This window comes from Pteropus alecto, unplaced genomic scaffold, assembly GCF_000325575.1.
Source record: "Pteropus alecto unplaced genomic scaffold, ASM32557v1 scaffold224, whole genome shotgun sequence".
Lineage (NCBI taxonomy): Eukaryota > Metazoa > Chordata > Mammalia > Chiroptera > Pteropodidae > Pteropus > Pteropus alecto.
The window spans coordinates 1,488,879-1,505,230 of NW_006436289.1; the positions used below are offsets into that span (position 1 = coordinate 1,488,879).

The following is a 16,352-nucleotide window of genomic DNA, read 5'->3' on the forward strand; positions in this document are numbered from 1 at the left end:
ATGTTCTGCCCGCAGGAAATATACCCAGATACTCCTTGCAAGGAACCTCAAATCTTGACAAAATTGAGCCAGGAAGGTGCCATACTTCACAGCTGCCTTGGTATGTAGAATCTTAGTGGTTTCTGAGAGGGCAGAGGTCTTGTCTAATCTTGTTTATTCTTGTATAGTCAGTGCCTAGCGCAATGACTAGAATGTAGTAAGTGTCCAATAAATATCTGTTTAAAAAGCGAATGAATTTAATGAATCTTTTTTTCTTGTTTGTTGTACAGTGTATGTATATTCATCTTTCTCAGGTAATGCTGAATGGTTTCCCAAGGTGATTGCACCACTTTCTCTTTATCTCTTTTAATAAGAGGACCTTCTTGGACAGGTTTTCTAATTTTCTTATTTTTTGTCTCATTTCTCCCATCTTTGCATGCTCTCCTTTCTGGGAGACTTCTTCACTTTCTATTCAGTTTTTTGTTTCTGCAATCATGTTTCTAATTTGCAAGAGCTTTTTTAAAAAAATTCTGTGAATTTTTTTTTTTTTACAGTGTCCTGTTCTTATTTCATCAGTGTTTTACATTCTTTTAGCTCTCTGATGATATCAATGGTATTTTCAAGTGTTCCTTCAGTATAGTCTCAGTTTTCCTCAAGTTCCTTTTTATTTGTGTTTGCTTATTTTGGTCTCTATCTTTCATGTTAAAATCTTTCCTCAAATGACTGGTAATCTTTGCTTGTCTGCTTAAATTTAACAGTGCAGATTTTAAAGCCTATTCAAAGCTCTAAGGTCATGAGTATTACTTGCTGACTGAGCTTCACTGCTGGGTGATCCACTGAAGAAGTGTTTAGTTGTAATGTAAAAATATTTAGATTTTTTCTTTTCAGCTAGTCCTGTTTCCCTAGTAAGTTTCTCCCACCCTCCAGCTTGGAGAGTAAAGGCCCAGGCCCAGATCCCGGTGTTCTTGGGGCCAAGTGGAAGAAGCAGGATAAGTCTCAGCAGTCAGAGTACACTCTGATTTAATCCCTCTGTTTCTAGTACAGTACCCCTATCCTCAACTTGCATGGCATTTTCCTTCCATGGATCTTTGGTTTTTCCCTTTTCAGAGAATAAACCTCCTGTCTTCTGCCAAGGTGAGAAAGAGGAGCTAAAGCTTTATCAGCTTTTTAAATAATTTCAAACAGTCTTTCATATTTTCCTACAGCCTCCTTGTTCACCACTACTTTCAGTGGTACCTCGTCCCTCCAGTTCAGGGATGTTATGTATGGTTGCACAGGCTCTGCACCGCCCAATTCTGAGGGTACGTTTCTCACATTGTAGATGTTATAGAATTGCATATTTATTATGACAAATTTCTGGCAGAGTTTTTTTTAAATAACTATTTTGTTATTCTCTTAAATATCACAAAAACCATCATTGTTTTCTTTGTAAGAAAATGAAGATAAACAACAAAAATTAAAACCAGCATCAGCTATAACTAGTATTAAAACCTATTGAAAATCATTTCAAACTTTTTAAAAATTAATAAATGTATGTAGGACTATTTGTAAAAAAATTATTAATAGACATTTTTCTTAGACCAATTTTAAGTTTACAGAAAAATTGAGCAGAAAGTACAGAGTTCCACCTCTCCACACACACACAGTTTCCCCTATTAACATTTTGCTTTCCTGTGGTAACTTTGTTATGATTGATGAATTAATGTTGATACACTGTTATTAACTAAAGTCCATAGTTTATATTTGTGCTTGCTCTTTGTGTTGTAGAGTTATACAGGTTTTGACAAATGCATAATGTCAAGTATCCGTGTGTGTATGTCAGTATCATACAGAATACCTTCACCGGCTTAAAAATCCTGGGCTCCACTTTTCCATCCTTTCCTCTCTTCCCGCAGAATCTCTGGCAATCACTAATTTTTTGTCTCCATAGTTTTATCTGGCAGAATGTTTTGAGAAAGGGGAGGCTATTTCTAATTCACAGACAGGTGCAACATGAGCTAACAGCAGATTTACTGCAGTTCCTTAGCCTTTTGCAAGTTTAGTGCAGCGAATCAGGTTGGAGCTCATATTTGCCTGCTGTCAAGTTATGATCAGCTTTCTCAGGCCTGCTAAATTAATTGCAACTGGTCTGTCTGCTTTCTAGCTTTCAAAATTTCGCTGTGATCTTTCTTCCATTCTTCTTGTCTCTACGTGTGTCTACATCTTTTCTAAAAAGACTCTTCACTATAGTTTGAGGGAGATTTCAGAAAAAAGTGCAATCAGATATATCCACTCAATTTGCCATGTGTATTTAGAAGTCCACAAAAGTAATATAGACAGAAGATCCCTGAAGCCTTTGTGGTACATTCTTCTCTCTAGAGTCTAAGCCAGCGGTCCCCAATCTTTTTGGCACCAGGGACCGGTGCTCCTATAAGAATCTAATGCCTGATGATCTGAGGTGGAGCTGAGGCAGTGATGCTAGTGCAGGGGAGTGGCTGCAAACGCAGATGAAGCTTTGCTTGCTTGCCTGCCTGCCACTCACCTCCTGCTGTGCGGCCCGGTTCCTAATAGGCCACAGACTGGTACTGGTCCACGGCCCAGAGGTTGGAGACTCTTGGTAAGCCATTGGTTCCGACATACCTGGGAGATCTTCAGTATTACTGCAAAGGGTTTGTGAATAGGAATGTACCTGTCTAAAAAATGTTCTTCCATTTAAAAATTCATGTTAAGTAAATAACCTGGAGCGTATGTATTTAGCTATAAAGATGTTCATTGCAGTGCTGTTTATAATTTAAAAAATTAAAAACAAAACAATGTACAACAGGAAGAGATTGTTAAATTATGATATATCTATATTAATCTCCATTAAAAATCATATTGTGAATGAACATTTACTGATTCCATAAAAATAAATTTGGAAAAAATTTATGTAAAAATATGTAAATATATGCCTAGATTAAAAAAATATGGAAGAATATATAAGTGCTGATGGTGGATTTATAGGTGATTATATATATTTTTGCTTATCTGTTTTTTATACTTTTTCTGCCTCGTACCCTTTTAAATATTAAGAAAATAAAAAACTTTGTTAATGTTAGTTAATATTTTAATAGACAGTACTTCCTACTCAAAAATGTCAGGCATGCTTAATTCTATCCATAGACCTTGTCAGGTCACCAGAAACTTAGATATTTGGGCTACTTCACCTTGATCTCAAGCAAAATTGCCATTCCTCAGTGAATTTTTAATACAATTCAAAGGTCCCTGTATTTAAAGTCTCACAGAGATATTTATTTTGAAATTCAATATTTGGAAAAACTTTATTTTCCTTATGAGTCTGGTGTGCTTTCTGTTGCTGATTATGACAATTATGGAACTGACTGACTTTCCCTCTTCATGGGCTTCCAGGAAACCCAAAGCAAATGTGAAGGTCAACTATTGCAACTTTGTCATCTATTATTTGCCTCTGTGGTTTTGTCCTTCAGGTCTTGTGCTTTGTCAGGTCATGATTTTCTGCTCTTATTTTTATTTGTACTGGTCTTGAGGCATCTTCTCTCTTTCTTTCTCTCTCTCCCCCCTCCTCCATCCCTTTCATCATCGTCATAATTATCATCACCATTTTGATTTTCATTTCCTCAAATCTGTGGTGATGAAGAACAGGACATGTAAGCAAAACTCAAAATAAATAAACAACTGAAATCATTATCTTTGTTGGCACATCACTGTATTGATTCAGAATGTGCTCAGTACATTTCGTGGTACTAGAGTTCATGTCGCTGGTCCCACCTAGCTGTTGCACCACCAGCAGGTATTTTTTGACACAAACATCTAGCTGTGGGGCATTTCTCAGGCACGATGGATCATGGTCTGTGCAGGGTAAACAGGCCATAGTGACACAGCTAAAGACCTAAGGACCTGGTATTCTGGGCATAGTTTGAGCTAGTTCTACCTCTGTAGGAGAAAGGAGAGGAAAGGAACTGAGAGGATCACATTTAAGTGTGAGATGGGGAAGGGAGGGAGAGGTGGATTCTAGTTCCCGTGATGACTTGGCACCTGCCCTGGGCTTGGCTGTTCTTTCTCTGGATGGCCCTAAATTGTTGTTTTTGTGCTCAGATCAGATTACACATGGACCCTGGCTTCCCTGCATTTCAACAGCCCTCTTTCTCCCAAATCATAAATCTCTTGGCTTTCCACTGAGCACAGTGGGTCCCTGGCTTCTCTGAATAAGGAGTGTAGGGGCTCTTTTTTGGTTTTGGTCCCAGGAGCAGGATTCTCTTATCCTGAGCATGACATTGTGTACTGGGCATGGATTTTAGAGTCAGACAGACCTGGGACTTGCCCAGGGAAAGACTTGAACATGTTACCAAATCTCTCTGAGTCTCAGTTTCTCTTTAAGTAAAATGAGAATAACAATACCTACCTTGGAGTATTGACTTGAGCATTATAGATAATAAAGATAAATACTGGGCACATGGTAGATCCTCAATAGAGGGGTGATTGTTGTTGAGTCTTTTCAAATCCTTTTGGGCCAGATTCTGAGTGGCAGAGAGACTTGTAGGTGTGCCCAGGCTACCTTCCCAGCCTTCTTCCTACCACTACTCCCTGGCCATACTGAGCCCCTCATTGTTTTCTCAATATGCTATGGATTGCATAGCTTCCTGCCTTCATGCCTCATGCATACTGCTTCTTCTTTTCATCGCCCGGAGAACCCTACATTTGCTACGTGTATAGCATTTGGAACATTCCTGGGCTTACAGTGTAAACTAGTTGGTTGTTATGTGTTGCCAACTTCATCTGCAGGAACTGGTGGGGTGTCTGGCACACAGTAAGTGACCCCACCCTTCCAGGTTCCACTTATGTTGATCTCAGTATCAATTGCTACCTTCATCTAAGCTTTGGATATTTTTGATGAAATGTTAATTTCTCTCCTAAACCCTCCATGCCTCACATTTCTCATTCCTGGTCATAGCCCAGACGTAATGCTCTCTGCCAAGGTAAACTTTCCTGCTCTCTTTTCCACATTGTTCTTTGGTTATTCTCCCTATCCAACACCCGAAAATTCTATACCCTCTCAATTCTCCCACGGCCCTCTGGAACAAACTCCTCTGTGTCTTCAGCCTTGCCTAGAACACTCCTTCCACTTCCTGACCTTCACTGGAACCTGGCTTTTGCTCAGGACACCTGTTCCCTGGTTTCTCCTGCAGCCTTTCTTCATGGCAGCCGATCATTCTCAGGTAGGTTGCCAATCCAGACAACCTAGCATATAAAATCTGGCTAGCTCACCACCCTTGCAAAGCTTCCTCCCACTATTTCCACTAGTCAACACTTCTAAGAAATGTAACAGCTAGGCTGGTGTGACTGCAAGAGGTGAGCAGGAAGGGAAATCTGGGAGACAAGCATTTGTGTTGCAAAGTTTAGTGCCCCCTCCCTATATGGAGAGTCTCAATGCTGGAAGATTAATTCTACTAAGAAAGATGGCAGTTTCTTAAAATGTATCAAACAATGTCAATTTTTGGCAAGACTTTTGGACATTATGCAGGGAAATAACATATATTTCCAATGAAGGCATCTGGTAATCACTACCTTGCAAAGTGATAAAACATAGGATCACTAATAGGGGACAACTGGACATTGCATGTCTCCTATGTGATGTAACATGAAGTTCCTACTTCACCTGTTAAGTATCCTTGCCAGAAATACTTTAAACTTAACTTGAACATAACTGAGCCTTTAGACCTAGATTCTAGTTTATGGGAAACATAGAAGATAGAGAAACAAGGTAAATGGCATTCCAAAGAAACAATCAGACAATTTAAGATGTGAGACATTCTACATGACAACTGGTTTGATATTTTTTAAAAAGTTAATGTTATTTAAAAGTTGAAACACTTTAGTAAAGATGAAAGAGTACTTAACGATTAGGGCAATATGAACCATGACTGGTTCTTGATAGAAAAACGTAATACAACAATAATAAAAAGATTTTTAAAGGATAAATGGGGAAATCTAAGCATCGACTTTATATTTGATGATATTATGGAATTATTGTTGATTTTCGTAGGTGAGATAAGAATATCGTGATTTTGTAGAGGAGTGTCCTCATTTTTTAGGATATAAAACTGAAATTATTTAGAGGAAAAGTGCATGCTATCTGCCACTTACAAATGGTTAAGCACACATTTAAACATATATATAGAGGAAGCAAATATGGCAAAATATTAACAATTACTGAAACCTAGATGGTGAGTACAAGGGTGATCATTGTACTGTTCTTTCAATATTTTTGTATGTCTGTAAATTTTCATAGTAAATTAGAAGGAAAAAAAGACTCTGATGTGAAACCTTGAGTCCATGGGTCACTTTAGGATTGACCATCTCAACCACAGAGAACCCCTAAAAGTGTTTCTTTAGGTCTACTTTTTTGGATTGGTCAAATTTCTCAGAGAAAATGTTCCAGTCTCCTTCCTGGAGGATGAAGTCTAACTGGACAACATTTTAGCCAAAGGGAAAGATGGAGGAAGGTGCCTCATAATTTAATTTATAAAGTTTTACTTAAATACTCCTTTTTTTGAGTACAAAAACCCTGGCCCCAAGCAACACCTTGTTTTCCCCAGGCCAGAGACCCATTCTTTTCCTCTCTCTAGAGAATAAACTTCTGGTTTCCTGCTCCTTTGGGGGATGGACAACAACCAGCCAGGTGCAGTTGGAGAGGACATCTACTTCTCAAACCGATGCTCAGACAGTTGACATTTTTAGCCCCACTGTCACCCGAACTTCCAGAAGAATCTGTTGCTGCTAATGTCTGAGCTTCTGAGGAGTTCAACTGTACAAATCAGGAGGGTTATTGGCTTTCTCCATTGCTTCTTCAAAATTCATCTTCTCAGGTGTGTCCATATGGATGCTTTCCAGCTTCCAAAATGTCTTTTGTCTCCTCTTTGTGTGTTTACGTGTTTTCTTTTTAAACTGCACTTTAATGCTATTTTATTGGGATTTCAGAAAAGAGCAGAGGCTAATGCTTGCAATCAATCCACCATCCTTTACTAGAAGTCAGTCTGATGTTCTTTAGTCTTTTTTCCCCATATACTAATTTGAAAGTTATTCATTCTTTATATTCTTTTAATGGGTTATCCTTAACGATTGGCTTAACAAAGTCTAAAGATAATCAATATTCTCATTTCTTTCTGAATAATGCAAATTCTGCAGAATGCTTTAACTTTAATCTCTCCTTTCCCATCCTACTTTGGTCTAATATCTTAGTTCCTTCTTGTTTATAAAACTTATTACAAAGTGGTCCCTTCATCAATATATACTTATTGAGGCCCTTTACCATGTGACAAACAATGTTTTAAGCACTGGAAATACAGCAGTGAATAAGACAGACCAAACTACATATAAAAATATTTTACGTTAGGTTGAATTATATGAAATTGCCATTATTTGACCAATTTTTAGTTATAAAAACTAATCTCATGTGGTTTAAATATATGTATATTTAAATATATAGACACACATATTTATATAGATACATATAAAATCACTAATGCTTTTTCAATTTACCCAAATGCTTACTAATTTTATTGTTTGTTGCTTCACATCTGTTTGTATCCCACTCCTTTCTGGGTTCTGTTTCCTTTTCAGAGCCTTAGTAGTTCTTTCGGTGAGTGTCTATGAGTGATACACTCTCTCAGCCTCTCAGTCCTTCTTTGAAATTAACTTGTTACTGTCGAATAATAGTTTACCCAAATATAATTCTTGGTTGGCCATTAATTTATCTTCAGTCTTTTGAAGATATATTGCTGTTAAGTCAGCTGTCGGTTTAATTATTTTCATTTGTAGATAATTAGTATTTTCTCTTTGATTGACTTCATGATACTCTGTCTGATGATCTACAGATTCACAATGATGGGTCTTGATTTGAATTTGTTTTAATTTAGCCTACGCAAGACTCAGGATACTTCCTGCAATGGAGGATTCAGGTCACATCTTTCTTCAATTTGCAAAATTTCTCAGCCATCATCTTTTGAATATTGCCTCTTTCAAAAATCTCTTTTCTTTGCAGAAACTCTAGTAGGTATATATTGGACCTTCCCATTTTATGCTCCATGTCTCTTACCTTCCATTTTATATTTTTCTTATTTTTTATTTCTATGACTCTTTCTGGGTGATTTTCTCAGACTGACCTTCTAGTTTACTAATTCTCCAACTATAGCTAAATGAGTTTTTACTTCAATGACTATATTTTTCACCTCTAGATTTTCTATTTAATTACTTTTTCTTTTTGACAAGTAATGCAAATAGTTTTTCAAAACAAACAGAAATGATTACATAGGTCACTACTTAACTTGCCTGGCTATTTTAATGCTGTGTTAAGCATAAATACCTTTCTTTTTGAAGTATATTTGAAATGTACATTTGTTTTTTTTTTAATGGACTTCCATGAAGGCCTGGTGATAGAAGTATAAACAATGTAGAATAGATCCACAATAAACAGTTATTACATTCTACCAATGTCGCTGGTGTGTTCTGAGATGGAATCCAAGAACTGCTGCCACACCCAGTAAAGACTGGTGCATCACTGTTTACACTCGAGTTATTGGCAGGTAAGAATGAAGGGTTGTTTTTTTTAATGGACTTGCATGAAGGCCTGGTGATAGAAGTATAAACAATGTAGAATAGATCCACAATAAACAGTTATTACATTCTACCAATGTCGCTGGTGTGTTCTGAGATGGAATCCAAGAACTGCTGCCACACCCAGTAAAGACTGGTGCATCACTGTTTACACTCGAGTTATTGGCAGGTAAGAATGAAGGAGAACAATTTGCAACAAGTTTTACTTATTATTTAGAATGAGGAGTCACTAATGTTCCTTTAAAGAATATTCACAAGAGAAGACTGTCTAGGAGGTCTTCTCGTTTGGTGCATACTGAGTTTTTATTTGAGATCCATATACTTGTTTAATTCATGTGTTTATAGCAAAACTGCTGCTACCTTTTCATTAGAGTATGGTATCTTTTAATTTTTACAAATACACATTTTAAAATTCTTTTTACTCTACATCCAGATTATATCATCAATTCTTGGATTAAAAAAAACTTGAATGGGTAACTCTCTTCTAAAAAATGCAGCTGTCTGTGAAAACCGTGATACTGAGCAACAGAGAAAAGTGAAGAAAAGGGAAGCACAAACGAGTACATGTGGAAATAATCTGGTTCAAAGCACTTCATAGGTGTTAGTTAGCTCTTCATATTGCACCACATCTAGAGGTACAAAATATCAGGTTGTCTCTCTATTTGGTGATGCTAAGTTTGATCACTTGGTTAAAATGATCCACCAGATTTCTCCATTGTTTTTACTTTTGAATGGTTTAGTAATTGATAAGTAATCTGTGGAGTGATACTTTGAAGGCATTTGCCCATCTTTTTCCAATATTTTTCACCTAATGTTTTTAGCATTCATTGATGATCTTTGCCTGAATCAATTATTACCTTAGGGTTGCAAAATAGTGATTAAAAATTATATCATTCCTTTTACAGATATAGGCTGATTTCTTTCGTAAGTATGAGCTTTTAGGGAATTTGTTTTTGAATCCAAAGACTTGAATCAAAAATCTTTAACCTGAATCTAATGATGAAGAAACTGTCAAATTTAGAACATTTGACAAACTTCTCCCTGGACTCTTCAAAAGAAGTCCATTTCAAGGGTTGGGGAGTACTGTTTTAACTGAAAAGAGATGACAGAGGTATAACAACCAAATGAAAAATGTTGGATCCCAAATTTAAAAAGAAAATAACAAGAAGAAAACATCTATAAAAGGCATTTTGGGAAAACAGGGCAATTTGAATATGTAGTACATATTAGATGATATTAAAGAATTATATGAATTTTCATAGGTGTGATAAATGGTATTATGTTTATGTAAAAATGTCCTTATTCTTAGGAGGTGTATGTTGAAGTATTTAGGATGAAATGTCATGCTGTCTACAATTATTTCAAATGATTCCACACACAAAGCACATAACACATACATGTATACAAATACCTCCAACCAACCCAAACATTAAAAAACAAAACCTATAAGATATCAACTAGTAAAGCATGAGTGTCTTGCATCTTCCTATTGTATTAATCTAGGTTCAGTCAGAAAAACGGAAGCCACTCTAGGTATTGCAAATGTGAAAGGCTTTAATGTAGAAAATTAAAGGTTTATAAAACTGTTGGGAGGACTAGAAGACTGACATCTCAGCTTGCACTTGAAGGCCTGATTTTCCAAAGCTCACTTGTAAGTGGCTAAAAATGGGAAGCTCACCTAATTACAATAGTCACATGGCCCCAACCTAATTGTAAAGAAGACTGTGATTAATATGGAATCGGTCTGTCTCTAGAGCAGAAAAGGGTGAAGGCAGTAGAGGGCATTCGAAGTGATATTGGAGTCGTGCAGCAGATCCTACAATTATCCGCCCCCCCCCATTTGTTACTTCTTCCTGAGTAACACAGCTCTTTTCAAGCTGGGAATAAAACTATCCCAAATAAAGACTACATTTTCCAGCATCCTTTCAAACTAAGTGTATCCATGTGACTATGTCCTGGTCAATGGGATGTCAGTAAAAGTGGTAAGAAAATTTTCTGGAATGTGTCTTCAAAGGGAGTGAACATGCCCTTCTTTTCCTTCTTCCTGCTGGCTTGGAGGTAGACTTGACGGCTAGAGTTGGAACGGCTGAAACTTGAACATGAGTGTCTTATCGAAGCCGACAGTGCAATAAGACAGAAGGAATCCTGGTTGGCTTATGTTTACATGAGCGAGAGAGAGAAGGGGGGTGAGGTGGGGGGGGCGGAGTTCCATTTTGTTTAAGCTATTTTTCCTTTTTTTCTTTTTTCGGTCACTTGCAGCTGAGCCTAATCCTAACTAATATAAACTAAGTCTGAAAAAAAATGAATATAAGTTCCTCAAGGAATAGGATACTTTAAACAGTGAGAACTGCATGCACAAAGGCTCAGAGTTCTGAAAGAGGTGGTATGCTCAGGGAATACCAAGGGTTTGTGTGGCAGGTGGAGACTGGAAGTGGATGGAGATGAGCTACAGCAGAGGATGGACTGAATAGGCAGGGCTGCAGCAGAGAAAGTGGCTGGAAGCCATGGATGTGATCAAGGTGAGAAACAAATGGGGCTGTGATGTGACCTGTGGTGGAAATAGGGAGAGGGGATCAATTCAAGATACGTTTAAGGACAAAAATCAAGACATATATAAATGTGTGTGTTCAAGTATACGGAGTGGGCATGTCATCAGAGAAAAGTCTGGGCTTTTTGGCTTTCCCTCTTTAGAGGCCCTCTGTAGGTGGAGCTCAGCCTTTCCCCATGAGGAGACTCCTCCTCTTGCCCCAATTCTTTGGGTCCAGACTTCCTGGTCTATATTCTGCCTCACACCTTCTCATCTTCACCCGCTCTGACTTCCTGCTTGTTCCAGGATTATTTCATGAAGGGGAGGTGGGACGGTCTTTAACCCTATAAATGCTGGCTCTCCAATGTTGCCTGAGTAGCCTGTGGTAGAGCTCTCAAGGGATGATCAGGTTCTGGCTGGCAACTGGACATTGTCCTTGTCTGATTGGGGCATGGTGCCTCTGTGCAGCTGAGTAAGAGTGGGGCTCTCAGCAAACAAACAGACTTGATTCTGTTGGTGGGCAAGCTAGCAGGTCATGGGAAGGCTGAAGGTCATGGGGCTTGGGGGGAACAGGGGGAGAAGTTCAGCCTAGCTCCTTGTAAAACTTTCTAGGAAGCCCTTTTCTACTGGAGCAGTCCTCTGTTAAGAGGGCACTCATTAACGCTATGGGTGCCAGGAAAGGGCAGGAGGTGAGCATTGGGAGGCAGCTGAGGTCATCCTTCTTTGAACCTTCACGTGGTATTTACTCAGGGCAATTGTTGCCAGTGGCCCAGGCCTCTGGAGTATAAAGTGGAATGTTTGTTCTCTGTGCCCAGAACTGAGCAGGTGAGCAGCTGGGGCAGAGGGATGTGGGTCAGATTCCTAAAGGAGGGAATTGCAGGGGTCTCAGGAAAGAGCTGGGGTGGGAACTAAAGACATTGTCTTAGAGCACTTCAGCAGAATTGCTTCTTCCCCCTTGGGGTACCTCAGTTTTCCCAGCCATGAAATGGGAGGCAGACATGGCCTAGGGAGCATTCTCCTGCAGTCTGGGGAGAGTGATAGTGGGGGAAAATTTACAAAGCAGTTTGAGCTCCACACTCCATATTATGTAATCGACGTGAAAAAGGAGGCCCCTGGCCTTCCAGGAAGACACCCTTTTCCTCCCAGCCACACTCAGCTAGGTCAGTCCTCTTGAGCCCCAACAGCTCTGTGCTCCCTGCAACTCAGGGAAGGTTTCACAGATTTTGGGCAGGTTGTCCCTGGAGCAGGGCCCCCTGGGGCAAATCCCTTGGGAAATGTCCCTTCCTTTGCTTTTTTCACCTTACCCAGGCCTCCATTTGCCTTCTTTCTCAGAGTAGGTAATGGCAAGCATGGCTGCAGTTCTGACCTGGGCTCTGGCTCTCCTTTCAGGTGGGTCTTCAATTTGGAAGTGAGGGTGCAGGCTGGATTGCGAGGCCCATCCACCTTCGGGGAGGAACGCAGCCCCTAATCACCCATCCCTCTCCACAGCATTTTCAATCTCCCAGGCACAGAAAGGCTTCTGGGACGACTTCAGCCAGAGCAATGGGGACAAAGTCAGGGTGGAGCAGACCCAGCAGCAGAAGCTGGCACAGGAGCCCACGTGAGTGGCCAGGGCAAGGGGTGCAGGGGAAGGGAAGAGACAGCCCGGCAGTGGGATGATGTGCTGCCTCGGATTCCTCTGTCCCTCTCACTGGGACAGAGGGACAGAACAGTGCTAGTTCTGCCCTTTGTCCTGGTCTTCCTGGACTGTTCCGCGCCCTCTGCCGGCAGCAGCCCCCGCCTTGGCCTCGCCATAGCTGCCTTCCCCTTACCCACTGAGGAGTAAGACCTGAGATGACCCCACCGCGGCTCCCAGAATGAAAGGATCGTGTGAGAGTCCACGTGCATCTGTGATTCCGTGGGCAGTGTCGATCTGGATTTGCATACGCTATGTGTTTGTACTTCCCGTATGAGGAAGTGCAGTTGGCCTGAGGCTAGGACTAGAGTCCCTACATCCTTGGTTTCCCCAGAGAATCAGTGAGCGATGTCTCGAGGTCAAAGCAGATGATGGGCGCTAGCATTCTGACGAACTGGAGATCTGTTCACCTCCCCAGGAACCCGAAAGACAGCTTTGAACAAGACTTCAAAAATATGGACAGGTTCTTGGAAAAGCTGGGCTCTCTGAGTGAGCAGGGAAGAGAGCCTCCCAGACTCCTACAAGACCAGGTGGGCATGCGGCAGCAGCTGCAAGAGGAGCTGGAGGAGGTGAGGGCGCGCCTGGAGCCCTACAGGGCGGAAGTGCACGAGCGCGTGGGTTGGAACCTGGAGGGGCTGCGGCGGCAGCTGATGCCTTACACCACGGACCTGATGGAACAGGTGGCCCTGCGCGTACAGGAGCTGCAGGAGCAGTTGCGCTTAGTTGGAGAGGACACCAAGGCCCAGGTGCTGGGAGGCGTGGACGAGGCGCGGGGCTTGCTGCAGCAACTACAGAAACGCGTAGCGCACCACGCCGGCCGTATGAAGGCGTTGTTCCACCCTTACGCCGCGCGCCTGATGACCGGCATCCGGCACCACGTGCAGGAGCTGCACCGCAGCGTGGCGCCGCACGCTGCAGCCAGCCCCGCGCGCCTCAGCCGCTGCGTGCAAGTGCTCTCACGCAAGCTCACGCTCAAGGCCAAGGCCCTGCATGCGAGCATCCAGCAGAACCTAGACCAGCTGCACGAAGGGCTCAGCGCCTTTGCCCGCGCGGGCACGGACGGCGCGGAGGAAAGGGCCGACCCGGACCCCTACGTCCTGTCCCAGGAGGTGCGCCAGCGACTCCAGGCTTTCCGCCACGACACCTTCCTGCAGATTGCGTCTTTCACCCGCGCCATCGACCAGGAGACCGAGGAGGTCCAGTTGCAGCTGGCACCGCCCCCTCCAGGCCACAGCGCCTTTGCCCCAGAGTTCCTCCAAGAGGAGAGCAGTAAGGTCCGGAGCAAACTGCAGGCCCGTCTTGATGACCTATGGGAAGACATAAACTTTCATGACCATGACCATGACCATGACCTTGGCCATCTGGAGGAGCCCTGAGGGTCTATATGCCCAGGGCCACTTCCCAGCGATTTGTCTGGGGAGGCCAGGACCCGATTCCCTAACATGGCTCAGTCCTTGACAATGGCCTATTGGGCAGGAGGTGGAGGTTCTTGCACAGGATAGCTGAGGCCACCGAAGAGGCTGTTGTCCACTGCATATCCAGCCTCCTGCGATTCCCCAATCTGGATTCATTACACTTACCAGGCTTTGCAAACCCCCGCTTCCCGTGCTCATTTGGGAATCCTCATGGGTTGCTCCATTTCAGGATGATGGGAGTGGGAAGGGAGAGAGGCATTTTATGAGCAGGTAGTTGAGTGCAAGCCTGTTGTCATGGTGCTGGAAGCCTGTGCTTCTTCATGCCAGGGCCTGACTCTGATCACTTTTGGCCCTCTGATGGCTACTGCTATAGCAAGTCCACAGAGAGGAGCTCTTTCCTCCCCAGGGATGCCATGACGGCTTCTGTTGGGGAAAGAGAAAGGAGAAAGGAAGAAAATATGAGGAGAGCATGTGATGGTGTGTGTGTGTGTGTGTGTGTGTGTGTGTGTGTGTGTGTGTCCCTGCTGGCTCTGATGCTGGTGGGTACAAATGGTGGGAATTGTGATGGGAAAGAGCAGAGCTCATATTTCCTTACATAGCTCTACATTTAAACAGCTGACCAAACCCTCCAAACTGTGGGGCTTCTTAAACCCTCTGGGGAACATACTGTGTACCCTTACATCTCTGGCCCCTCCCTCCTGACTCCAAGGCTGAAGTCTAGACTTCTGACTCAAATTAAATAGATGCTTACAATGGAAGCATATTTTTCTGGTGTGACTGTTATTTAAACCATGTCTGAAAGCAGTGCCTCACCACTATCCCCAAAACACATCCATCAGCCACTTCAATCCCTCACTGTTCTTTCTCATTGATCCCCTCCCAATCCAGGTGTGTCAAAGGGGTCTGGCGCTGGCAGTGCTCTGCTTTAGATGAGAGCTGTCTGTCAAGCCTGGGAGTGGGCCTGGGTTAGATACCCTTATCTGCACCTGCATTGTTCACCTGCCTGCTCATCATGGGACGGTATGCATGAAGTTCAGGCTCCTGAGATGGCCTCTCCCCTTTGTTCCTGCTGTTCCAGAGTTTGAATGTTCCTTTTTGTGACACTGACCCTCTTCTTGGGACCCTCAAACTCTTAACCCCTATTCCCCACATACAGATTCACTTGGGGGCAATGAAGCTACTCTTAGATCCCCTGGGAACTCTGAAATTGGGAGTGAGTGAAGTGAGGGGAAGAGGAAAAGGTAAACACACCCTGCACAGAACCATTAGAATGTCCTGTCCTGCACCCTTTCTTCCCAGCTCAGCTAGCCCTGCACAGGGTTCTCAGCACCTCCACACTCCCTGATAACACAGACCTCCACATGAATCTGGCTTTATCATGCCCCTCAGGCTGGACCTTTTCCCTAATACTTCAGACTTAGCAACAAAACTGGGAGAGAAGTGACCATGGAGAAGAGGTGCTGAAAGGTTTATTCCCCCAAAGAGGTGTTTTTGTTGTTGTTGTTAGGAAATTAAGAGGGGGTGAGTCAGTTGGGGTCGAATGTGGTAGAGATGAAGTAAAACCGAGGGTTGTGCATTTGAGGCTGGAATTTGGGAAGGTATTTTATGAAGACAGAAATAGGGAGTGAGAAGAACCCGAGTGATTGAGAGACTGAGGGACTAGAGCCGAAGCAGCATCTGGTCCAGCAGTGGATTGAAGGAAGCCCAGGTCAGGGCGCACTCCTCAGTGATGCTGAGGGACAAGCCTGGCGCCTTGCTGTCAAGGCTTTTGTACTCAGACTTATGGCCAATAGCTAGAACCCTGTGCGATGGTGCTATTGCAAAGGAGCAAAGCAATGCCCTGGGTCTGGGAGGACGTCCTGGGAGAAGTGACGCCTGAACTGAGGTGGAGGCAAAGCCTCAATCCGGCTGGCTATGGAAGTCTAGGGTGTATAATCCTAGCAACAGGTAAACTCTTCATGGTTAGGGACCCAAAGTCTGCGGCCTCTTTAAGAAAGGGCAGTGAGGCGGCTACCGGAAGTGCCCGAGGAAGAGGTGGTGCCACGAGAGTAGTGGAAGCCGGAAGTTGCGGCCTGAACTGCGCGTGGCTGAGATGTCGGCCAGCGGGGCTGTGGAGCCCGGGCCCTCGGGGGTTGCTGCTGCCCCC

General features: G+C 42.8%; 2 protein-coding genes across 2 annotated transcripts in view; both read left to right on the forward strand.

Moving 5' to 3' along the window:
• The first annotated feature begins 12,456 nt into the window (after window positions 1–12,456).
• APOA5 (apolipoprotein A5) lies at window positions 12,457–14,167 on the forward strand. Its single transcript, XM_006912835.1, has 3 exons — window positions 12,457–12,505; window positions 12,605–12,716; window positions 13,210–14,167. The coding sequence occupies exons 1-3, from the start codon at window positions 12,457–12,459 to the stop codon at window positions 14,165–14,167; spliced, it is 1,119 nt and encodes a 372-aa protein (XP_006912897.1).
• Window positions 14,168–16,283: 2,116 nt separating this feature from the next.
• Window positions 16,284–16,352, forward strand: part of ZPR1 (ZPR1 zinc finger) — an 8,793-nt gene continuing 8,724 nt past the window's right edge. Inside the window, exon 1 of the mRNA XM_015590086.2 lies at window positions 16,284–16,352. This exon is cut by the window's right edge and continues 189 nt beyond it. Coding sequence (XP_015445572.2) covers window positions 16,299–16,352 — 54 coding nt within the window. The 5' untranslated portion in view covers window positions 16,284–16,298.